At 50.3% G+C, this 16670-nt stretch overlaps 1 protein-coding gene across 3 annotated transcripts in view; it reads left to right on the forward strand.

Moving 5' to 3' along the window:
- The window catches only part of PCBP3 (poly(rC) binding protein 3), a 223080-nt gene that overhangs the window by 187538 nt on the left and 18872 nt on the right, over positions 1-16670 (forward strand). For 2 of the 3 annotated variants that reach the window (XM_081087534.1, XM_081087533.1), the window contains exons 5-11: positions 1945-1968; positions 2909-2941; positions 5707-5823; positions 6472-6603; positions 7357-7485; positions 11092-11235; positions 14943-14984. In XM_081087534.1, the coding sequence (XP_080943660.1) occupies positions 1945-1968; positions 2909-2941; positions 5707-5823; positions 6472-6603; positions 7357-7485; positions 11092-11235; positions 14943-14984 (621 nt within the window). The remainder of the gene's footprint in view (positions 1-1944; positions 1969-2908; positions 2942-5706; positions 5824-6471; positions 6604-7356; positions 7486-11091; positions 11236-14942; positions 14985-16670) is intronic. The other variant, XM_081087535.1, reaches the window with a different exon arrangement.

The raw sequence follows: 16670 nt of genomic DNA on the forward strand, positions 1-16670 counted from the left end.
CCCTGGTCTTCCTTGACCTTTTACCTTTGAATGTTTCTGTCCAGTTCTTTTGTAGAATATCCCTCACATTGGCTTTTTCTGATGTCAGGAAAGTTACCAAAGCTTTCCTATCAGGTGGCCTAGATTTCAGGGTGTGTCCCATTCCAATCACCTAGTTAGAGAGATACCTGCCAGGTGTCTCTGCTTTTCCCCCACTAATAGGTAGATGCTTTGTAGATACCTTATTTGTCAGCAGGCTTTCAGTGCATCCACTTATTCATGTCTACATGGGCTCAGGGTTTATTGTTTTATTCTATTCCCTGTTCTGTCACTATTTATTTTGATACTCACATTGTCCATGACTTGGCCAATGGGGGTCCCTCCAGACTGGCTCTTACATCCCTTTGATGTGGCCTATCATTTTTATGCCTGGCTTCTGGCTCAAAATGCTGCTTATGTTTCATCTGGTGCTTTCCCTGCCACAGTCCTGGAATCAGCCATTTCTCCAAAGAAGCCTGACTTCTTTGAGGGGAGGACTGTGTTTGAGGTTCAGATCAGGGCTCGTGGTGTGATCATCACCCTTGGTCTGTCATTGGTCCCAGACAGGGCTGGAAAACATACATGTGTGCCTATATATGAGTGTGTGTATGTACATGTGTGAATATTGTATTATCATATGCACATGCATACATATCTGCATATTTATTTACATATTGATCTCTCTAGATTTTGGGCCCCAGTATTTCATACCCCCAATTCCAGTCCAATGGCACAGGATCCATCCAAGCTCCCCCGCTGTCCTATGTTTGTGCCTTGAGAAGCCTGACTCTCAGGGGGCTGGCAGAGGCTCTGGCCTCCTGCCTGTGGCTCTGCCCACCCAAGATTTCCAGGAGGGAAGGTGCTCACACAGAAAGAGCGTCCCTTTCTGTGATGGAGAAATGACCACCAGCCTTTCCTTCCCTTGACTGGGGTGGCATTTGGTCAAGGCTGTGGAAGCTGGGTGTGGACCATGGCAAGTAGTCTGTGGGGTCAGTTATATGGCCCCACCTCCAGCTGCAGCCACCACAACAAGCACCAAACCCTGCCCATGGGAGTGAGATCCCTGACCACCACCAGAGGGGTCACTACTTTGTACCCAGTTGCCTTTTGCTGCTTCATTCCCCACTGCATACCCCCTCCCCATGGCCTGGCGAAATGTTGTGATTGCTGAGGACAATGAGTTTTATTTTGAAAGATGTTGTTCTCTATGGCTAGAAGCGAACTGACCCTGCCTTCATGAGATGCACAGTAGCACCATGTGGGTCTGTTCCAGGCAGAGAGGTACTGGGATGAGCAGGCCTGGCCGGGACCATGTGTCCAAACGGTCACGGGCTCCAGGCTTTAGCACCGTGGTGGCGAGTTTAAGGGTGTCTTTGAATGTTCTACCTTTTTAAAAAGTCAAGTAGCAAAGGGAGTGCTTATTTTTCTTTATATCACAAAATCAAGGGAGATTTTTAAAAATATTTTATTGATTTTTTTTTTACAGAGAGGAAGGGAGAAGGATAGAGAATTAGAAACATCGATGAGAGAGAAACATCAATCAGCTGCTTCCTGCACACCACCTACTGGGGATGTGCCAGCAACCCGCAGGCTGACGCTCTATCCACTGAGCCAAACCGGTTAGGGCTCAAGGGAGATTTTATTTTTCATCCATTTCTTGCAGGGTTTCCTTGCTGCCTTACGTGCATAGGTGTGCCTTCCAACTTGTTTAGCTGGAAAGCAGCTAGCCATTCTCCTCTGCTCGGCTGTCTGTCAGTCAGAAGCACCAGTGTTGGTCAGATGGGCACAGAGGGACCCTCTGGACATAGGGCCTGCAAGCCTTTTTATGACCACCTATATGTCCCTTCCTCACGCATAACAGTGTCTGCCACAGAGTCCTTTCTCCTTCTGCTATATGACGTCAGCTTTTTGTGATTTTTCCTACAGGAAGTTGGAAGCATCATCGGGAAGGTAATTATTAAGTAAACTCTCTGCCTCTGTTGGGGTTTCTGTGCTTGGGGTGGGGGTAGAGTGTGGGGAGGGGGTTGTCCACGGGGCAGCAGCTTCTCCATGCAGTGAGGATCCCAGGAGAATCCCAAGGCTCTCACTCTCAAGCTGAACCACTATGAAGCTGGTCTGAGAGCAGCCCCACCTCTTGCCACCCTGATAGCCAGACCTTCCTCCCGGGTGTGAGAGCTCAGTAAGAATTCCTTTACTTCCATTCATTACAGTGGTCACCTGCCTCTGTGAGTGGTAGTGAGTCTCTTTCATTTCCATTCCAAAACCGAAGAAACATTCCTTGGGAAAAGTCAGAACCCATTTGGAGCCTGTGCCTGTAGGAGAGATCAGGGTTGAGGCACTGCCCTCCTGTTGGTCCCATTTGGACCACCTCAGGACCCCTGGTTTCCTAAGTGGTCCCTGTGCAGTGGGGGCACCTCCAATGCTCAAAGTCTAGCTCTTTACATATGTACCTCAGGGGGTCTCCCCATTCCTGCACCCATGCACCTGGTCCTGCTTTGCCTGTGATGAAGATGGGGATGGCTGTGACCTGGGTGTATCCCATTTCCACTCCATGGAGCAGGTGCCCTGGCCAAGTGTGGTGCCCAGTCAGGTCCCTGGGTCTCAACCCATCTGCCCACAGAGCCTCGTGCCCCTGCGTGAGCAGCTGCATTTCCTCCTCTGTGGGCTCATGAGCCAGATGTGCTGAGGGCTCAGTGAATCACATGTGTGTCAGGCTCTGGATGGAACCTGTAGGGAGCCCTGCTTTCTGAGGACCTGCTTCCCTCTTGCCCCGGGGCATACTGGGGTGCAGGAGCTCCTGACATTTCATGCTGCTGCACCAAACTCAGGGGTTTGCCTGTAGTGGGCCCCTGAGTGACCTTTCTTCCTGTTGTCTAAATCTTTCTTCCAGAAAGGAGAAACTGTGAAAAAGATGCGTGAAGAGGTAAGTTTGCGTGCATTAGCTGCATCCTGTCTCCAATAGGCCGGAGGGCCACAGCAGATACTGCACTAGATGAGGGGCGCACAACAGCTCGGAGGCCCCTGCCCTCAACACCCATACCCCCGAGGTTTCGGCAGGAGCTGTCATGGGCACAGTGCATCCTTACTGGTCACTTGAGTCCTTTCTCTAATTAAAATCTCACTGTAGAGGGCAGTACTGGAGAGAATTTTACTGTTTAGTGCTGAGCTTTCCCCTTCAGGGACCAACTGGGTATGTTTTCATCAGTTATTGAAGAAGCTAACCCATTACTGGCCCCACGGCTTTTTCTTTTTCTTGTTGCTAATTCTTTTTTTTTTTTAATTAAATCTTTATTGTTCAGATTATTACAGTTGTTCCTCTTTTTCCCCCCATAGCTCCCCTCCACCCAGTTCCCACCCCACCCTAAACCCCCCCCCGCCCCCCCCCCCCGCACTGTCCTCATCCATAGGTGCACGATTATTGTCCAGTCTCTTCCCGCATCCCCCACACCCCTTTGCCCCCCAAGAATAGTCAGTCCACTCCCTTTCTATGCCCCTGATTCTATTATAATAACCAGTTCATTCTGTTCATCAGATTATTTATTCACTTGATTTTTAGATTCACTTGTTGATAGATATGTATTTGTTGTTCATAATTTGTATCTTTACCTTTTTTTTCTTCCTCCTCTTCTTAAAGGATACCTTTCAGCATTTCATATAATACTGGTTTGGTGGTGATGAACCCCTTTAGCTTTTCCTTATCTGTGAAGCTCTTTATCTGACCTTCAATTCTGAATGATAGCTTTGCTGGATAAAGTAATCTTGGTTGTAGGTTCTTGGTATTCATCACTTTGAATATTTCTTGCCACTCCCTTTCTGGCCTGCAAAGTTTCTGTTGAGAAATCAGCTGACAGTCGGATGGGTACTCCCTTGTAGGTAACTGACTGTCTTTCTCTTGCTGCTTTTAAGATTCTCTCTTTGTCTTTTGCTCTTGGCATTTTAATTATGATGTGTCTTGGTATGGTCCTCTTTGGATTCCTTTTGTTTGGGGTTCTCTGCGCTTCCTGGACTTGTAAGTCTATTTCTTTCACCAGGTAGGGGAAGTTTTCTGTCATTATTTCTTCAAATAGGTTTTCAATATCTTGCTCTCTCTCTTCTTCTGGCACCCCTATAATTTGGATGTTGGTACACTTGAAGCTGTCTCAGAGGCTCCTTACACTATCTTCGTATTTTTGGATTCTTTTTTCATTTTGCTTTTCCGGTTGGGTGTTTTTTGGTTCTTCATCTTTCAAATCTTTGACTTGATTCTTGTGATCCTCTAGTCTGCTGTTGGAACTCTGCATAATATCCGTTATTTCAGTCAGTGTATGCTTAATTTCTAGTTGGTCCTTTTTCATAACCTCGAGGGTCTCACTAGATTTCTTGAGGGTCTCACTACATTTATCGGCAGTTTCTAGAAAGTTCTTGAAAAACCTTATAAACGTGGTTTTGAACTCTATATCCAGTCGTTTGCTTTCCTCCATTTCTGTCATTTGTGACCTGTTTCTTTGTCTCCGCATTTTTTATGTTTCCTTATGTTGGTAGAGTGGCTTTGTGTGCTAGGTGTCCTATAGGGCCCAGTGGCTCAGCCTCCCCAATTACCTGACGTGGACACGCTTGGTGCACCTCTTTGTGAGCTTTGTGCACAGTCTTGTTGTAGTTAAGCCTTGATTGTTGTAGGTATCACTGGGAGGAATTGACCTCCAGGCTAATTGGCTGTGAGAATCAGCTGGTCTACGGTGGGAGAACTTCTGTGCTGAAGACACCCTTCTGGGGCAAGACTTGCTTCAGTGGGGCTTTGGTGCTCACTGAGTCTGCCCCCTGAGTGTGTCCCTTATGGATCTGAGGAGTTATAATCTGGATGGTCCCACTCTGGCCACTGGGTACACTGGCTCTTAGATCTAAGGAGGTGCTAATTTAGCCTCTTCCTGAGGCTACCCAGCAGGGGCTAATAAGAGATCTGCAGATTCCCCTTCCTTGTTTAGGGTTTGGAGGTGCCCAGATGAGGCCCAGCTGTGAAGCAATGCAAGCTGCTGTGGGGCCTTGGGCCTTCTCTTGGAAGTTCTGGGTCTGTCTGGCCCAGCTGCAATTTGTTAGGTAATTTTCAGGTTGCAAAGGGCCAGGGCATTTATATGCAAAAGCCTCTGCCTCAGCTTGGGTGGGTCAGGGTCTCAGGGAATCAACAGGGCGGATCAAGCAGTTATGGCTGATCCTCAGCCCTGCCCTAAGGGGCCCCGAGTCTCAGTGTCCCAGTAATTGCTGCAAGCACCTCTGAGAGAAAGCCGCCCTCAAGTTCTGAGTTCTGCCTGCTGCCAGACAGTCCAGTTTCTCCCCGTATGAGTCCTGGGTCCCCAGAGACTTCCCGGAACTGGAGTACAGAGCAGTCGGGGGCTTGTGACTCCCTCCCGATTCAAAAAGACAGCCTCGTTCTCAGTTGCCAGCCCTTGCCACGTGCGCCTCCGTACCTCTGCACTTTACTTCCACAGCTCCTCTGAGTCTCAGTGTGCTTTTCTCTTTCCTTCTAGTTGTAGAATTTCCACTCAGCCAGCCTTCGTGTGGTTCTGGATGATGTCCATTTTGTCTTTTAGTTGTATTTTTGAATTTGTTGTGGGAGGCAGCAATTTCCAGTGTTTACCTATGCCACCATCTTGGTTTTCTATCTGGCCCCACGGCTTTAATGTAGTTTCTGGGGTTTGCTCAACTCCCTTCTAGAGTGGTGCCCGTATCAACATCTCAGAGGGAAACTGTCCAGAAAGAATCGTGACCATCACGGGCCCAACTGATGCCATCTTCAAGGCCTTCGCTATGATCGCCTATAAGTTTGAGGAGGTAAGATGCACCCACTCAAGATAGGCAGTGGACCGGGCTGGACCCAGGTGGTTCTTGGGCACCTGTGTCAGTAAGTCACAACTTAAAGTTTGTATGTATTTTTATTTTGAAATTGCCTAAAATTATTTAAAGACACATTTCATGTGTTTTATTCAGAGGGTGATCAAGCTGGAGAATACATTTGGAAAAATGTGTCACCCCATCTGTCCAAACCTCCAGGCTCTACCAGGCCCTAAGGGCAAATATCAGGCCCTGAGTCTAGGTGCCCTCCAATCTGTGCCCTACCCTGTCCACAGCAGCATGGTGGCCGCTCTGACACATGTCTCTGTGGTCCCCTCTGTCCATCCCACCACCCTCTCCTTGGCCTTCAAGCCTCTGTAACCAGCCAGCCTGGCTGCTGTGCCCTCTTTCTGCACATTTAGCCATTTTCCAGGGTGTGGGCTCCTCCATCTAGAAGCGCATGCATCTCTACCCTGGTCCTCTTCCCCCTGGACTGGGAGCTTCTCAGGAAAGGGCCCTCACCACTGGTCTCTGCAGCCTGTGTCCCCTACCTCCTGGCTTGTCAAGGGCTCCAAGCATAGCCTTGCTTCCACACTCTCGGTGTTCACACACAGGCTGTTAGCCAACAGTCACACCTTCCATCCCCAGGACATCATCAACTCCATGAGCAACAGTCCTGCCACCAGCAAGCCCCCGGTGACGCTGAGGTTGGTGGTCCCCGCCAGCCAGTGCGGCTCCCTGATTGGCAAAGGCGGTTCCAAGATCAAGGAGATCAGGGAGGTAACAGGACCCTTCCCAGCCCGGTGGGTGCTGAGCCACTGGGTGGGTAAGGAGGTATGTGCAGAGGTGCCAGGTACTGTGAGGGAGGGGCATATGCCCCGATTGAGAATAGGCAGGGGACTCCTGGGACAGAACAGATTATAGCACCCCACCCCAGTCATGTGGCTCTGGGGCACAGAGGCCCTACACAAGGGGCTTGTGGTCTCTGCCCCAGTTTCCTGGAAAAACAGCTGGGATGGAGTTGGCAGGAGCTGCAGACTCTATGGTCACATGTTCATTCATTTCAAGGAAAGCCTAATCCCTCCCAGAAGGAGGGCAGCCATCCAATCTGCATTCTTTCAAGAACAAGAGATCACAAATTTATTTAGGCCCATCTAGAATCCATCTTTCTCTGTGACCTAAAACTCCACAGAGGAGAAAGAATTCCACACATTTGAAAAAATATGACTCTCTTTCATCTCCTGCAAATGCCTGTCTGCCTGTTAAAATGCCTCCTAGGCAGTGATGCTTGCCATGCACAAGCTCTGTGCTGGACAGCAGTGGGCTGAGATAGCTGAGACCAGCCCACAGGGGCTCCCCAAAGAAACATGCAGAGGGCCTGCATGGAGGGGGCGACATGGGGGTAATGTAGGGGTGGCTTTCCAATGCAGTGTGCCTTAGACACACCCTCAAGAGAATCCAGGAAGCACTACTTTGGCACTCACTACCTCCTCCTCCCTCTGCCATGCTCCTTCCAACATCTGGTCTCTCTAGTCCACAGGTGCCCAGGTCCAGGTGGCTGGGGACATGCTGCCCAACTCCACAGAGCGGGCAGTGACCATCTCAGGGACTCCTGACGCCATCATCCAGTGTGTCAAGCAGATCTGTGTGGTCATGCTGGAGGTACAGTTTCTGTATCCGTGCTCATGGCCGGCCTTCCTTCAGTCCAAGCTGGCTGTGGCTACTTAGTGTCGGTGGTGGCAAAGGCTTTGGTGCCTCAGGGGCTCTGAGGATTCACGAGGTTAGGGTTGTATGGGGTCCAGGTATCAGAAACGTGCCCCAGGTCCCTGATCTAGGCCCAAGGTCACATGAGTAGAAGCCGTGCTGGGCGCTGTGAGAGGGGCAGTGCTGGTGCCTGCCCCCTGTAGGGTGGGTCTGTCATCTTCATTGGGAAAGCAGGGGAGAGGACACATGGGGAGGCATGTGCCCCTCACTTTATTTCTGGAACTGGGTAAAAAGTTATTAGTCCGTCATGTGAGGGTGCTTTAATAAAGGTTTGGGCCTTAAAGACAGTGCAAGTCTGCAATGGAACAGGTCTGCTCTGGATACAAGTTTGCACCGGAGAGGGATCTGGGTCTGCGCTGGAGATGGGACTGTGCTGGAGATGAGCACTGGAGGTGGAAAGGCTGCTTGCTGTGGACAAAACTCCTCCCGCTGAGCTAGCTGAAGTTATCTGAGCCCCCACAAATGGCAGGACTTAGAAAAAGCACATAAAAATGCCCAAATTGTAAAGACAGAATAGTATACAAAGGGATTAAAAGCCAAAAGAGAAGCAAAGACGGTACAACCTCTTTGAAATTTTGGGGGAAAACCCTGAAATTTAAATTTCAACCAATACCCAAAATGCAAGAGTCATTGAAGCAATCAGTAGTTCTCTTTCTTTAAGCTAAAATGAAGTCATCCTGCCTCAAATGAAAGGTTCCAACAGGTGTGCCGGTGGCCAGGCTGCCAGGCCCCTCCACTGCCCCTGCTCATGGTCCCTGGGCCTGAGGATCTGCTGGAGAGTGACCACCTCCGCAATCTCCCATGGGAAATAAAGCCTCGCTGGCCGCTGTGGGCTTATCTCTCTTTTGTACTTGGCTTGGTGTTAAAACCCATGTCCAACTCTTTAAAAAAATTTGTAGTTTTTATTTTCTTAAAGTATGATATTTTGTGACGTCAAAAATTATTTTCTAAATGTTGTTCTGAAGTTTCCCCAACCATTGGTCATAGTGACAGTTGGTGCTGACCATGTTCCCTTTAGTGTCCGGCTGCTGGGACCCCAGAGGGCCACATGGACAGTGGCAACTGGCCTGGGGACCTGAGTGCTGACAGATGGCCATCTGTGAAGCAGCAGTGGGCACCTCAGGATGGCAGAGTGATATGAACAGTTCCAATATTGACACAGTCACCCACATACCTAATCAAGGGTCAGAACAGAACTTGTGGTCTCCTCAGAACTCCTCCCAAGTGGCATTGCTTGTGCCACATTCATGGTCAGACAGCCCCTGGAAGTAGGCTTGACCCTCATTGACTTTGGGGTGCTGGCACCCCCAAGACCATGGCTGGAACTGCCCTGTCTCCTTCCTGATGGCTGGAGGCTTATGTGGACGGTGAATGGTGAAGTGCACGTGGCAACATGAATGATAAACATTGGGTGGAGGTAATGCCTTGTTCTTGTCGGTGTCATGACGCTCTCGGAGGTTGGGAGCAGCCCTCCTACCTGGAGAAGAAGATTCATTGCTCCTGGTAACAGTTGGGTTTATTTCTAACTGAAGAGTTACTGTACAAATAGAGCAGAAGACCAGAGGATTTCCAGGCATGGCTACAGGGTGGGCCTCCCACCTTTGAAAGTACTACTGAGACCCTGGGTGCAGGCAAGTTGGGTGGGACCCTGTGGAGAACAACCCACAGCTGCACTTTTCCCAAGGGGGAGCAGGACAGGCGGCTGTAATCAACCTCTTCTCCATCAGAGGAAGTCGGGAATCAGGAATCCTAATTCAGAATCGGCAAGATAGCCTGGAAGAGCTCGCAGTATCAGGATTGCAGATGCTACCATTGATGGGGTCAGAGGGCACCATGCAGCAGGGATGATGGGCCAAGCAATGGCATGAGTAGCACGATGCCCAGCTCAGGAATGGGAGCAGCAGCCAGACTGAGTCATCTGCTTGAAGCAGTGAGAACAGTCCCTCATTCACTCTCGGTTTAGTCATGATTCTTCCACAGTGAGCCCTGAGTCCAGTCTGAGACCACAATGAGCCTCAGTTTGCACAGAGACATTTTGGGAGGCTCAATCATAACTACCAAAATACTAAACCCCAAATACCAGCTGGGGTCAGCTCACAGTTCTTCTCAACACGCCTTCCACTTTATGGCAAGGTTGTACAGCACTACCAGGGTCACACAACTGGACCAAAGTTGAACAGCACAGCCAAGGTCACACAGCATCGTCAGGGGGACACAATCTGTTCAAGGTCTCATGATGTGGCCTGGGCTGCAGAGTTGAAGCTGCTACCCACACTGCTGTCCCACATGGCTGTGTGTTTTGGGTGGAGGCACTCTGATATCACACCCGACTGGCCAGGTTGTGGGCTGGGCCTGTATGGGCCATGGCCTCCAGAACTCCAAGCAGGGACTTGCTTCCCTGCCCCACTCCTTCTGCCTCTGGCTGGTGGTGCCACTGAGTCAGGAACTCTCGACTTGGTCACCAGGCCTGGCCTATGGCCTCTGCAACCATGGAAGACTATCCACCAGAGGGACAAGGAGGACTTGATTGCCTCTGACCAAGGTGTTAGGTTGACTTTATCAGAATCTGGCAGAATATCATTCACCAGAAGATAAGAATCCTATATTTTTGGACACAGAATAATCAAAGGAAATTATAGCAAACTTCATCATGACTATGGAATATTTCCTTTGGACTCGGTGCTTTAAAAAAAAAATGGCTTTCACTCTGTAAAATACATGATTGTCTAACCACTATATTGTACACCTGAAACTAATACAGAATAATATTGAACACGAACTATAATTGAAAAGGAAAAAAGTATGGGGGAAAAAGTATGGCAGCAGGGGAGGTCACTTACAAAGAACTAAAAAGAAAAATTGCTTTTTAAAAAAAGAGTGAAATTGGATGTTTCTAATTTTGCTATGATGTCAGCTGGACATCACCACAGGCCAAGCAAAGCTTTGGGGCACTGGGCCTGAAGGGCCCATGGTGGAGCTATGCACAGCCCAGCTTATTTGGGAGGATCCAAGGGAAAAGGAGAGTTTTTCTCTCAGGACAACCCCAGGCTAACACACAGGTGGAGCAACAGCGTCTAGGCCTGGAGGCAGCTGTCTGTCATCTGAACATTGTGGGGGGTGGGGGTGGGGGGGTCGCGCGAGCAAGGACAGGGTCATGTCTTTCCTTCTTAGCCTGTTCTCAGACCCACACTCCTCACTGTCCTGCTGGGGTGATAGGTGCCCATGTGGGGTGATTGGCACCATGTGGGGCAATTAGGGCAATGGTTAAGAAGAGGAGGGAGGTGACCTCCTGGAGGAAACTGGGGTGGTGAGGGTAAGATTTCAAGCAGGTGCCCTCCCACTCTGGGGCATCCCCCTACCCCTCTGGCACTGCAAGCCTGGGGCACTGGGACAGGTTAGGGTACAGTGGTGGGCGGGCTCAGGAAGGAGGTCTCCCCACCCTCATGACTGCCACGCTGTGAGACTGTCTAACGATCTCTCTTCCTCTCCTGTCCCTTTTCCTAGTCCCCACCGAAAGGTGCCACCATTCCCTACCGCCCAAAGCCCGCCTCCACCCCTGTCATTTTTGCAGGTGGTCAGGTAAGAGCCGACCCGCTCGCGGCCTCCACTGCCAACCTCAGCCTTTTACTGCAGCCCCCGCCGCTGCCCGTTAGTGCACTCAGGTTTTCTCCCTTCTCACGTGCACGTCTCCTGCCCCCTGTGCGCTGGATGCAGAGCTCTCCCGGCCCACTGCCAGGCACCCGCAGTGGGCAGTGGGGTGGATGTGGGCTGCCATGTGAGAAAGACTGAGCTGTGCAGTGTCCAGCAGACAGAAAAGGCCAAGGAGGATGCCCTATGGAGTCTGGGCCCCAGAAACATCTCCCTGACTGGGCACAGTCTCACACAGTTCTGCCTGGGCTGCGCCTGCTCAAATCTAGCTCTCAGGTGTTTTTAAGAAGTGCAGATAGGAGGGCCAGGAGCATTACAGGTGACTTTAATGACTCCTGGTTGAGACATGTAGAACTGTAAGAGCTAGGGTCCTATTTTCCCCTGAAACACACATTCCCAATTTTCCACAGATGAGTTCCTAGGAGCACATGAGGGAAGAGTCATGCCTCTGAGGAAGGAAAAGCTGCCCAGTCAGATGAGAGCCTTGCTGATCACAGGAGGCCGTGAACGTCCGCTTCACACACCTGTTGTTTTGGCCGGAGCCACTGCCCTCTTTGCTGTGCTACCAAGAAGGGCTTAGAAGGCCAGGGGCCACGGAGAAATTTTATGCAAGACCAGCAGTTAACTTAGTAGGGCCTAGAGAGAACTGAAGAGATGGAGCTGTGCCCAGAGATGTCTGAGAGGGGCTTTGTCCCACTCACCTCAGGGTTGCTTGGCTCCAGTAGATGGATGGACTTTGAAAATGCCCAGCCAGTGGTGCCTGGAGGAGCTCTGCGTCCAGTTGGCAGTGATGTGTGTCTTTGTTCAAGGGAGGGTTAAGACAGACTTACCACAGGGGATCTAGGTCAGGAGAGCATGGCCATGATGTTCTACATTATCATTAAAGAAGAAAGGAAAGAGGCAAATAACAGCTTTCTCCATGTTTCTCTTTACCATGTGAAGGAATCTTATCTGATCTTCAGCATTGACTCATGTTAGGTGAAGAACAGGGCATGTGTTTCTACATTTTTACTAGCATCTGAGTGACGCAGCGGCTCCCACTTGTTTCCCAGCATCCCCATCCAGATACCGTCGCCCCCACGGATGTCCGTATTTGTGGCATCTCTTGTCCGCCGCCTGACTCACATTGTCTCCCAGTGTCCATGGCCTTTGCCAGGGGAACCTTCACACTCATCCATCCTCCTACTACAGCCCCAGGTTGGAAAGGGAGGCCCTGAGGCAGAGACCTAAGGACCCAAGGCAATGCCCCTCTCCTCACCAACCTTAGGTTGGTGATGGGGAGTCACAGTGGACCTTGTTCAAGTCTGTTTTCTTTCCCCCCACAGTTGTGGTAAGTTAGCAGGTTAGTTACCTGTGTGGTCTTGATGCTAAAGTAGGAACAAACCCATGATCACCCCTCGGTGAAGTGTGGGACTTTATTTAAAAGGGATGCACATTAATATTAACACAAACAGGGGCCCAGGAAGACCTGGCTGGGGTGGGCTGTGGTCAGCACCTTGCCACCCATCTCATCTTCTCACCTGTAAAACAGTGGCAGCAGGCCCACCTTTCAGTCACCGCCATCATCAGCACCTGTCCCGAGGCTACCGCCAGGTTGTCCATCTTAACCCGGCACCTGTGCCCTTGGGACAGTCTGGTCCAGCCAGTGTCCAGTCCTGGTCATCTGTTGCGGGGGGGGGGGGGGCAAAGTCACATGAGAGTCACCACTGTACTGCAGGTAATTAGGCAGAGGAGCCACAGTACAGACTCAGAAATGAAGGTGTAAATGAGACCTAACGCAACAAGGGGTCCCTCCAAATCCAGACCCTACGCTGCTCACATAACGCACACTGCAAACCTGGACTTTAGAGACATGTGGCCTGAGACTCACCCTGACTTATCTGTGTGAAGATACTCCTCCCTGCAGGTGGCCTGCCTGTGGTCATGACATGCCCCTAGAGGTCTTGGGGGTGGAGGCGGTCACAGCTTGTCCGGTAGGTGCTCCGCTACAGAGAAGTAGTTCCCACTTCTCCAGCTTGTGACAGATGACACAGGTTTCATCTCGACCAAACATTTGATCTGTCTGTCTACCTCTACCTCTCTCCAGAGAGAATAGTCAGCTGCACAAACAGTTTAAGCAGAACTGAAGACCACAGCCACCCTAGTAAGGGAAGACGAGTCAGAAACTTAAGATGTCCGGGCAAAGACCTGCCCTGTCGGACGCATGTGCAGTTCCGCTCAGACATGCAGGGATTCGGTACAGCAAGTCAGGCCTGTCACCCTGCCTGCTCTGTGGGGGCAGTGTGTCCCAGGTCAGTGTATGTTTGGTGACACACTGGACCATGGCCTGGTGGTACCTCCAAAAACCCTGAAAGTGAGGTGTGGATACAATTCCTGTGGACTCATAACACAAGCACAGGCAGCACCCACTACCCTTTCCCCAGGACACTTGCTCTATCTGATAAGATTCCTTTACTTCCGGTGAAGTGCCAGACGAGGGCCTCTCCTCCCGTGGTCCCTGTCCAATGGCTGGCTGGTCTTTAATTCACAGCCGTGCTGTTTATGATGAAAACTCAGCAGATGCAAAAAACAAAAACAAAAACCACACACACCAAACAAACAAACAAAAAAAACACCATTTGGCAGAACCTTGGGAACCACCCTCAGCTTGGAGTCCATGGAAGTGACTCTTGGACGGGCTTGAGGTTTCCCTCTCAGATTCACAGAGACCCATGTGAGTGGGCGTCAGGTGTGCGTGTAGGACATGACCTGGGGGCCCACATGGCCGGGTGCTAGAACCCATGTCCCTCCACACCTGAGCCACCCCATGCCTGTAGGCGCGAGTGTGGCTGGCCTGGGGCTGGTGTGCACACTCCATGTCACTGAGGCTTGGTCTTTGGTCTTTACCCTCTCTTGACTGTGTGATTTGTTTTTTGACCGTGAGTGTCTGGAAGCGTCTTAGTTGATAGACTGTCGTGGCAGGTGGGGTGGGTGGGATCTCTGTGTGTCAGGGGGGTTGTGTAGGGAACAGGTGGGAGAGGCTTCAGGGCCTCACACTCGCCGTGGCTGGTCCAGTCACTGTCTTGAAGGCTAGTGAAACTGTGAAACCAAACGAGGCCTTGGGACCCATCCTGGTCCCCCTGGGAGCTGTGCCATGAGTGTGCTACCCGCCAAGTCAGAATAGCCACCCTGTCCTCAGAGGTTAAAAGATAAACTGGTTAATCTCTAATGATTTGGGTGCATTTCTTACTTAATCTGGCTTTTGCAAAATTAGTTTTGAGTCACCTCTTAAAGGTTTCTCTTTTTTTGTTTGGTTTTCTTGGCATAAATATTTCCTAAAAATGTGTACTCGTGATTGATTAAATATTCAAAAGGTTAATTATTAGTAAACTATAACAGGGGTCAGATCATTCTTAGTGTTTTCCTTTCAGGAAACTGGGGGTGTGGGGGTCAGAAACACTGAGGGGTGTGATTTCCTTCTCTCCCCACTGACTTGACTTCCTGCAGGCCTCTAGGAAGTGGGGTGCAACTCCCTGGCTTATGAGTGTGATTGTAGCTACAGCCAGCAAGGGGCGCTGTCGAGGCTTGACTCCAGATCACTTCCCTTTGTCCTACAGGATTGGGGCAGGTGCCTTGGGGCCAGTTCACATGAAAGTCCCCCCCAGGAGAAAGCCTGTTCTGCAGGGGAGGGTCGCTACTTCCCAAGCTGACAGTGTTTCTCTCTCTAGGCCTACACGATCCAGGGACAGTACGCCATCCCGCACCCAGATGTGAGTTTTCACTTTGTTTGCCTTCCCTTCTCTTCTTGTTACCATTTACTACCTGCATGTTGCTGTGAACTGCTACAATATTAATATTAAGCAATAATATTAATAGCGTTCTCTCAGTGTTCCTGACCTCTGTCGTATCCAAATGACCTTGAATAACCTTTAATGTCTTAGCACTAATTCTACTCATGTGGAGGACTTGGCCTGATGTCAAATTGTTTTCATTGTTGCTGCAGTCAGTGGGGGCTTTCGTCCACACACAAGGCGGGCGGTGACTGCAGGACTGCCTTGAACCTGGCGTCCGCCCCACCCCCTATGGGCAGGAGTAGCAGTGTCTTACAAGCATCTAAGAAGTGAGATGACGTGTTGTCAAACAAGTCTGAGATGTGTCAAAAAGGGTATTTGAACACCCAGTGAGGCTGCACTCTCCCATTTCGAAGCCCTCGTTGAAACAGAGTCCACACGTGTATGAAGGCCAATGATGACAGGCTTCAGTTTCATTCTAGAGTTAGTAACATCAGTGCTGGAGAACAGTGACAATCCTAATTCACTTCAGGAAGGAGCATCCTAAACTCCTGTGGCCTGGAGGCCAAGGGGGATACATGCAACTCTCAGGGCCAAGATATGGAGCAGCAATGGAGAGCAGAAGGGCTTTCTTCCTTGGGTTTAGCTATAGCAGATAAAGAGGAAGACACTAGCTGTGCCAGGAAAAATAGAGGAGGGGGGGGGCGGGGTGTGGCGCGGGGGAGGAAACAAGAAAGAGAGAAGAGGCTAAGGTCAGCAGTTGGTTTTGCAGCTTTTGGCAGGTGGAGCAAACCTGCAGCCTATTTTGAGGAGCCTTTTTCTTCTCTATACCGTCTTGCACATTTGCTGAACTTCAAATCCTCTGACTCTGTTCCTGACAGGGAGGGTCGCCAGGCAGGCGAGCCTGCATGGGCTTTCTGCAAACTCTTACACTTTGAATTGTGCAGGTGAGGGAGGGTCATCTGAATAAGATGCAAAGGCAGGGCAGGAGAGGGTTTTTAAGTAACAGTAAGCATTGGAAATAGAGATCAATTCACCATCACTGAAGTAAATTTTCTATTGAGTAGAAAAGAAAGACTGATGGTTTTTCTCTTTTAAAAAAAACACCTTATTAATCAGCACACATTGGAATTAAATGATAGGGGGTACGGTGAAGGGAAGTCCCTCCCCCCTCATGACACCCCCATGGCCATTTTTAAAGGTTCCTGGTTTTAACCCTGCGGTGAGGACGGTGTAACTCTAAATCAGTGGTGGGCACATTTGCCTGTTCCTACTGGGAAGCCATCTTCCTCCTGCCCAGATGTGCTCTTAGGGCCCCACTTGTTAAGTAGAAGCTGGGCGGGGGGGCACAGCTCTCCATTGTTGGGAGGTTCGTGGGGCTCACTCCAGCCCCCACTCCTGCCTGCTTGAGACCACTGCTGCAGCTGTCCATGGCCACCTCAACCTCCCCCTTGAGGACATGTGCTGATATCTGGCCCTGCCAGTGATATCCCCACCTACTGCATTCTCTGTTATGTGGGATGCTCTTCATCTTTCTATGAATTTATTTTAATCAGATCTCAATGGTGGGTCGAGGGTGAAGGTGTGAACCTTCTCAGTCTTCTCCAAAGAACCATGAGCAGCTTTAAAAAAAATTGTTGTCTCATACTCCGAGGCATTGCCTGT

The sequence above is a fragment of the Myotis nattereri genome, assembly GCF_964212035.1.
Source record: "Myotis nattereri genome assembly, chromosome: 3".
In the NCBI taxonomy this organism is placed as follows: Eukaryota; Metazoa; Chordata; class Mammalia; order Chiroptera; family Vespertilionidae; genus Myotis; species Myotis nattereri.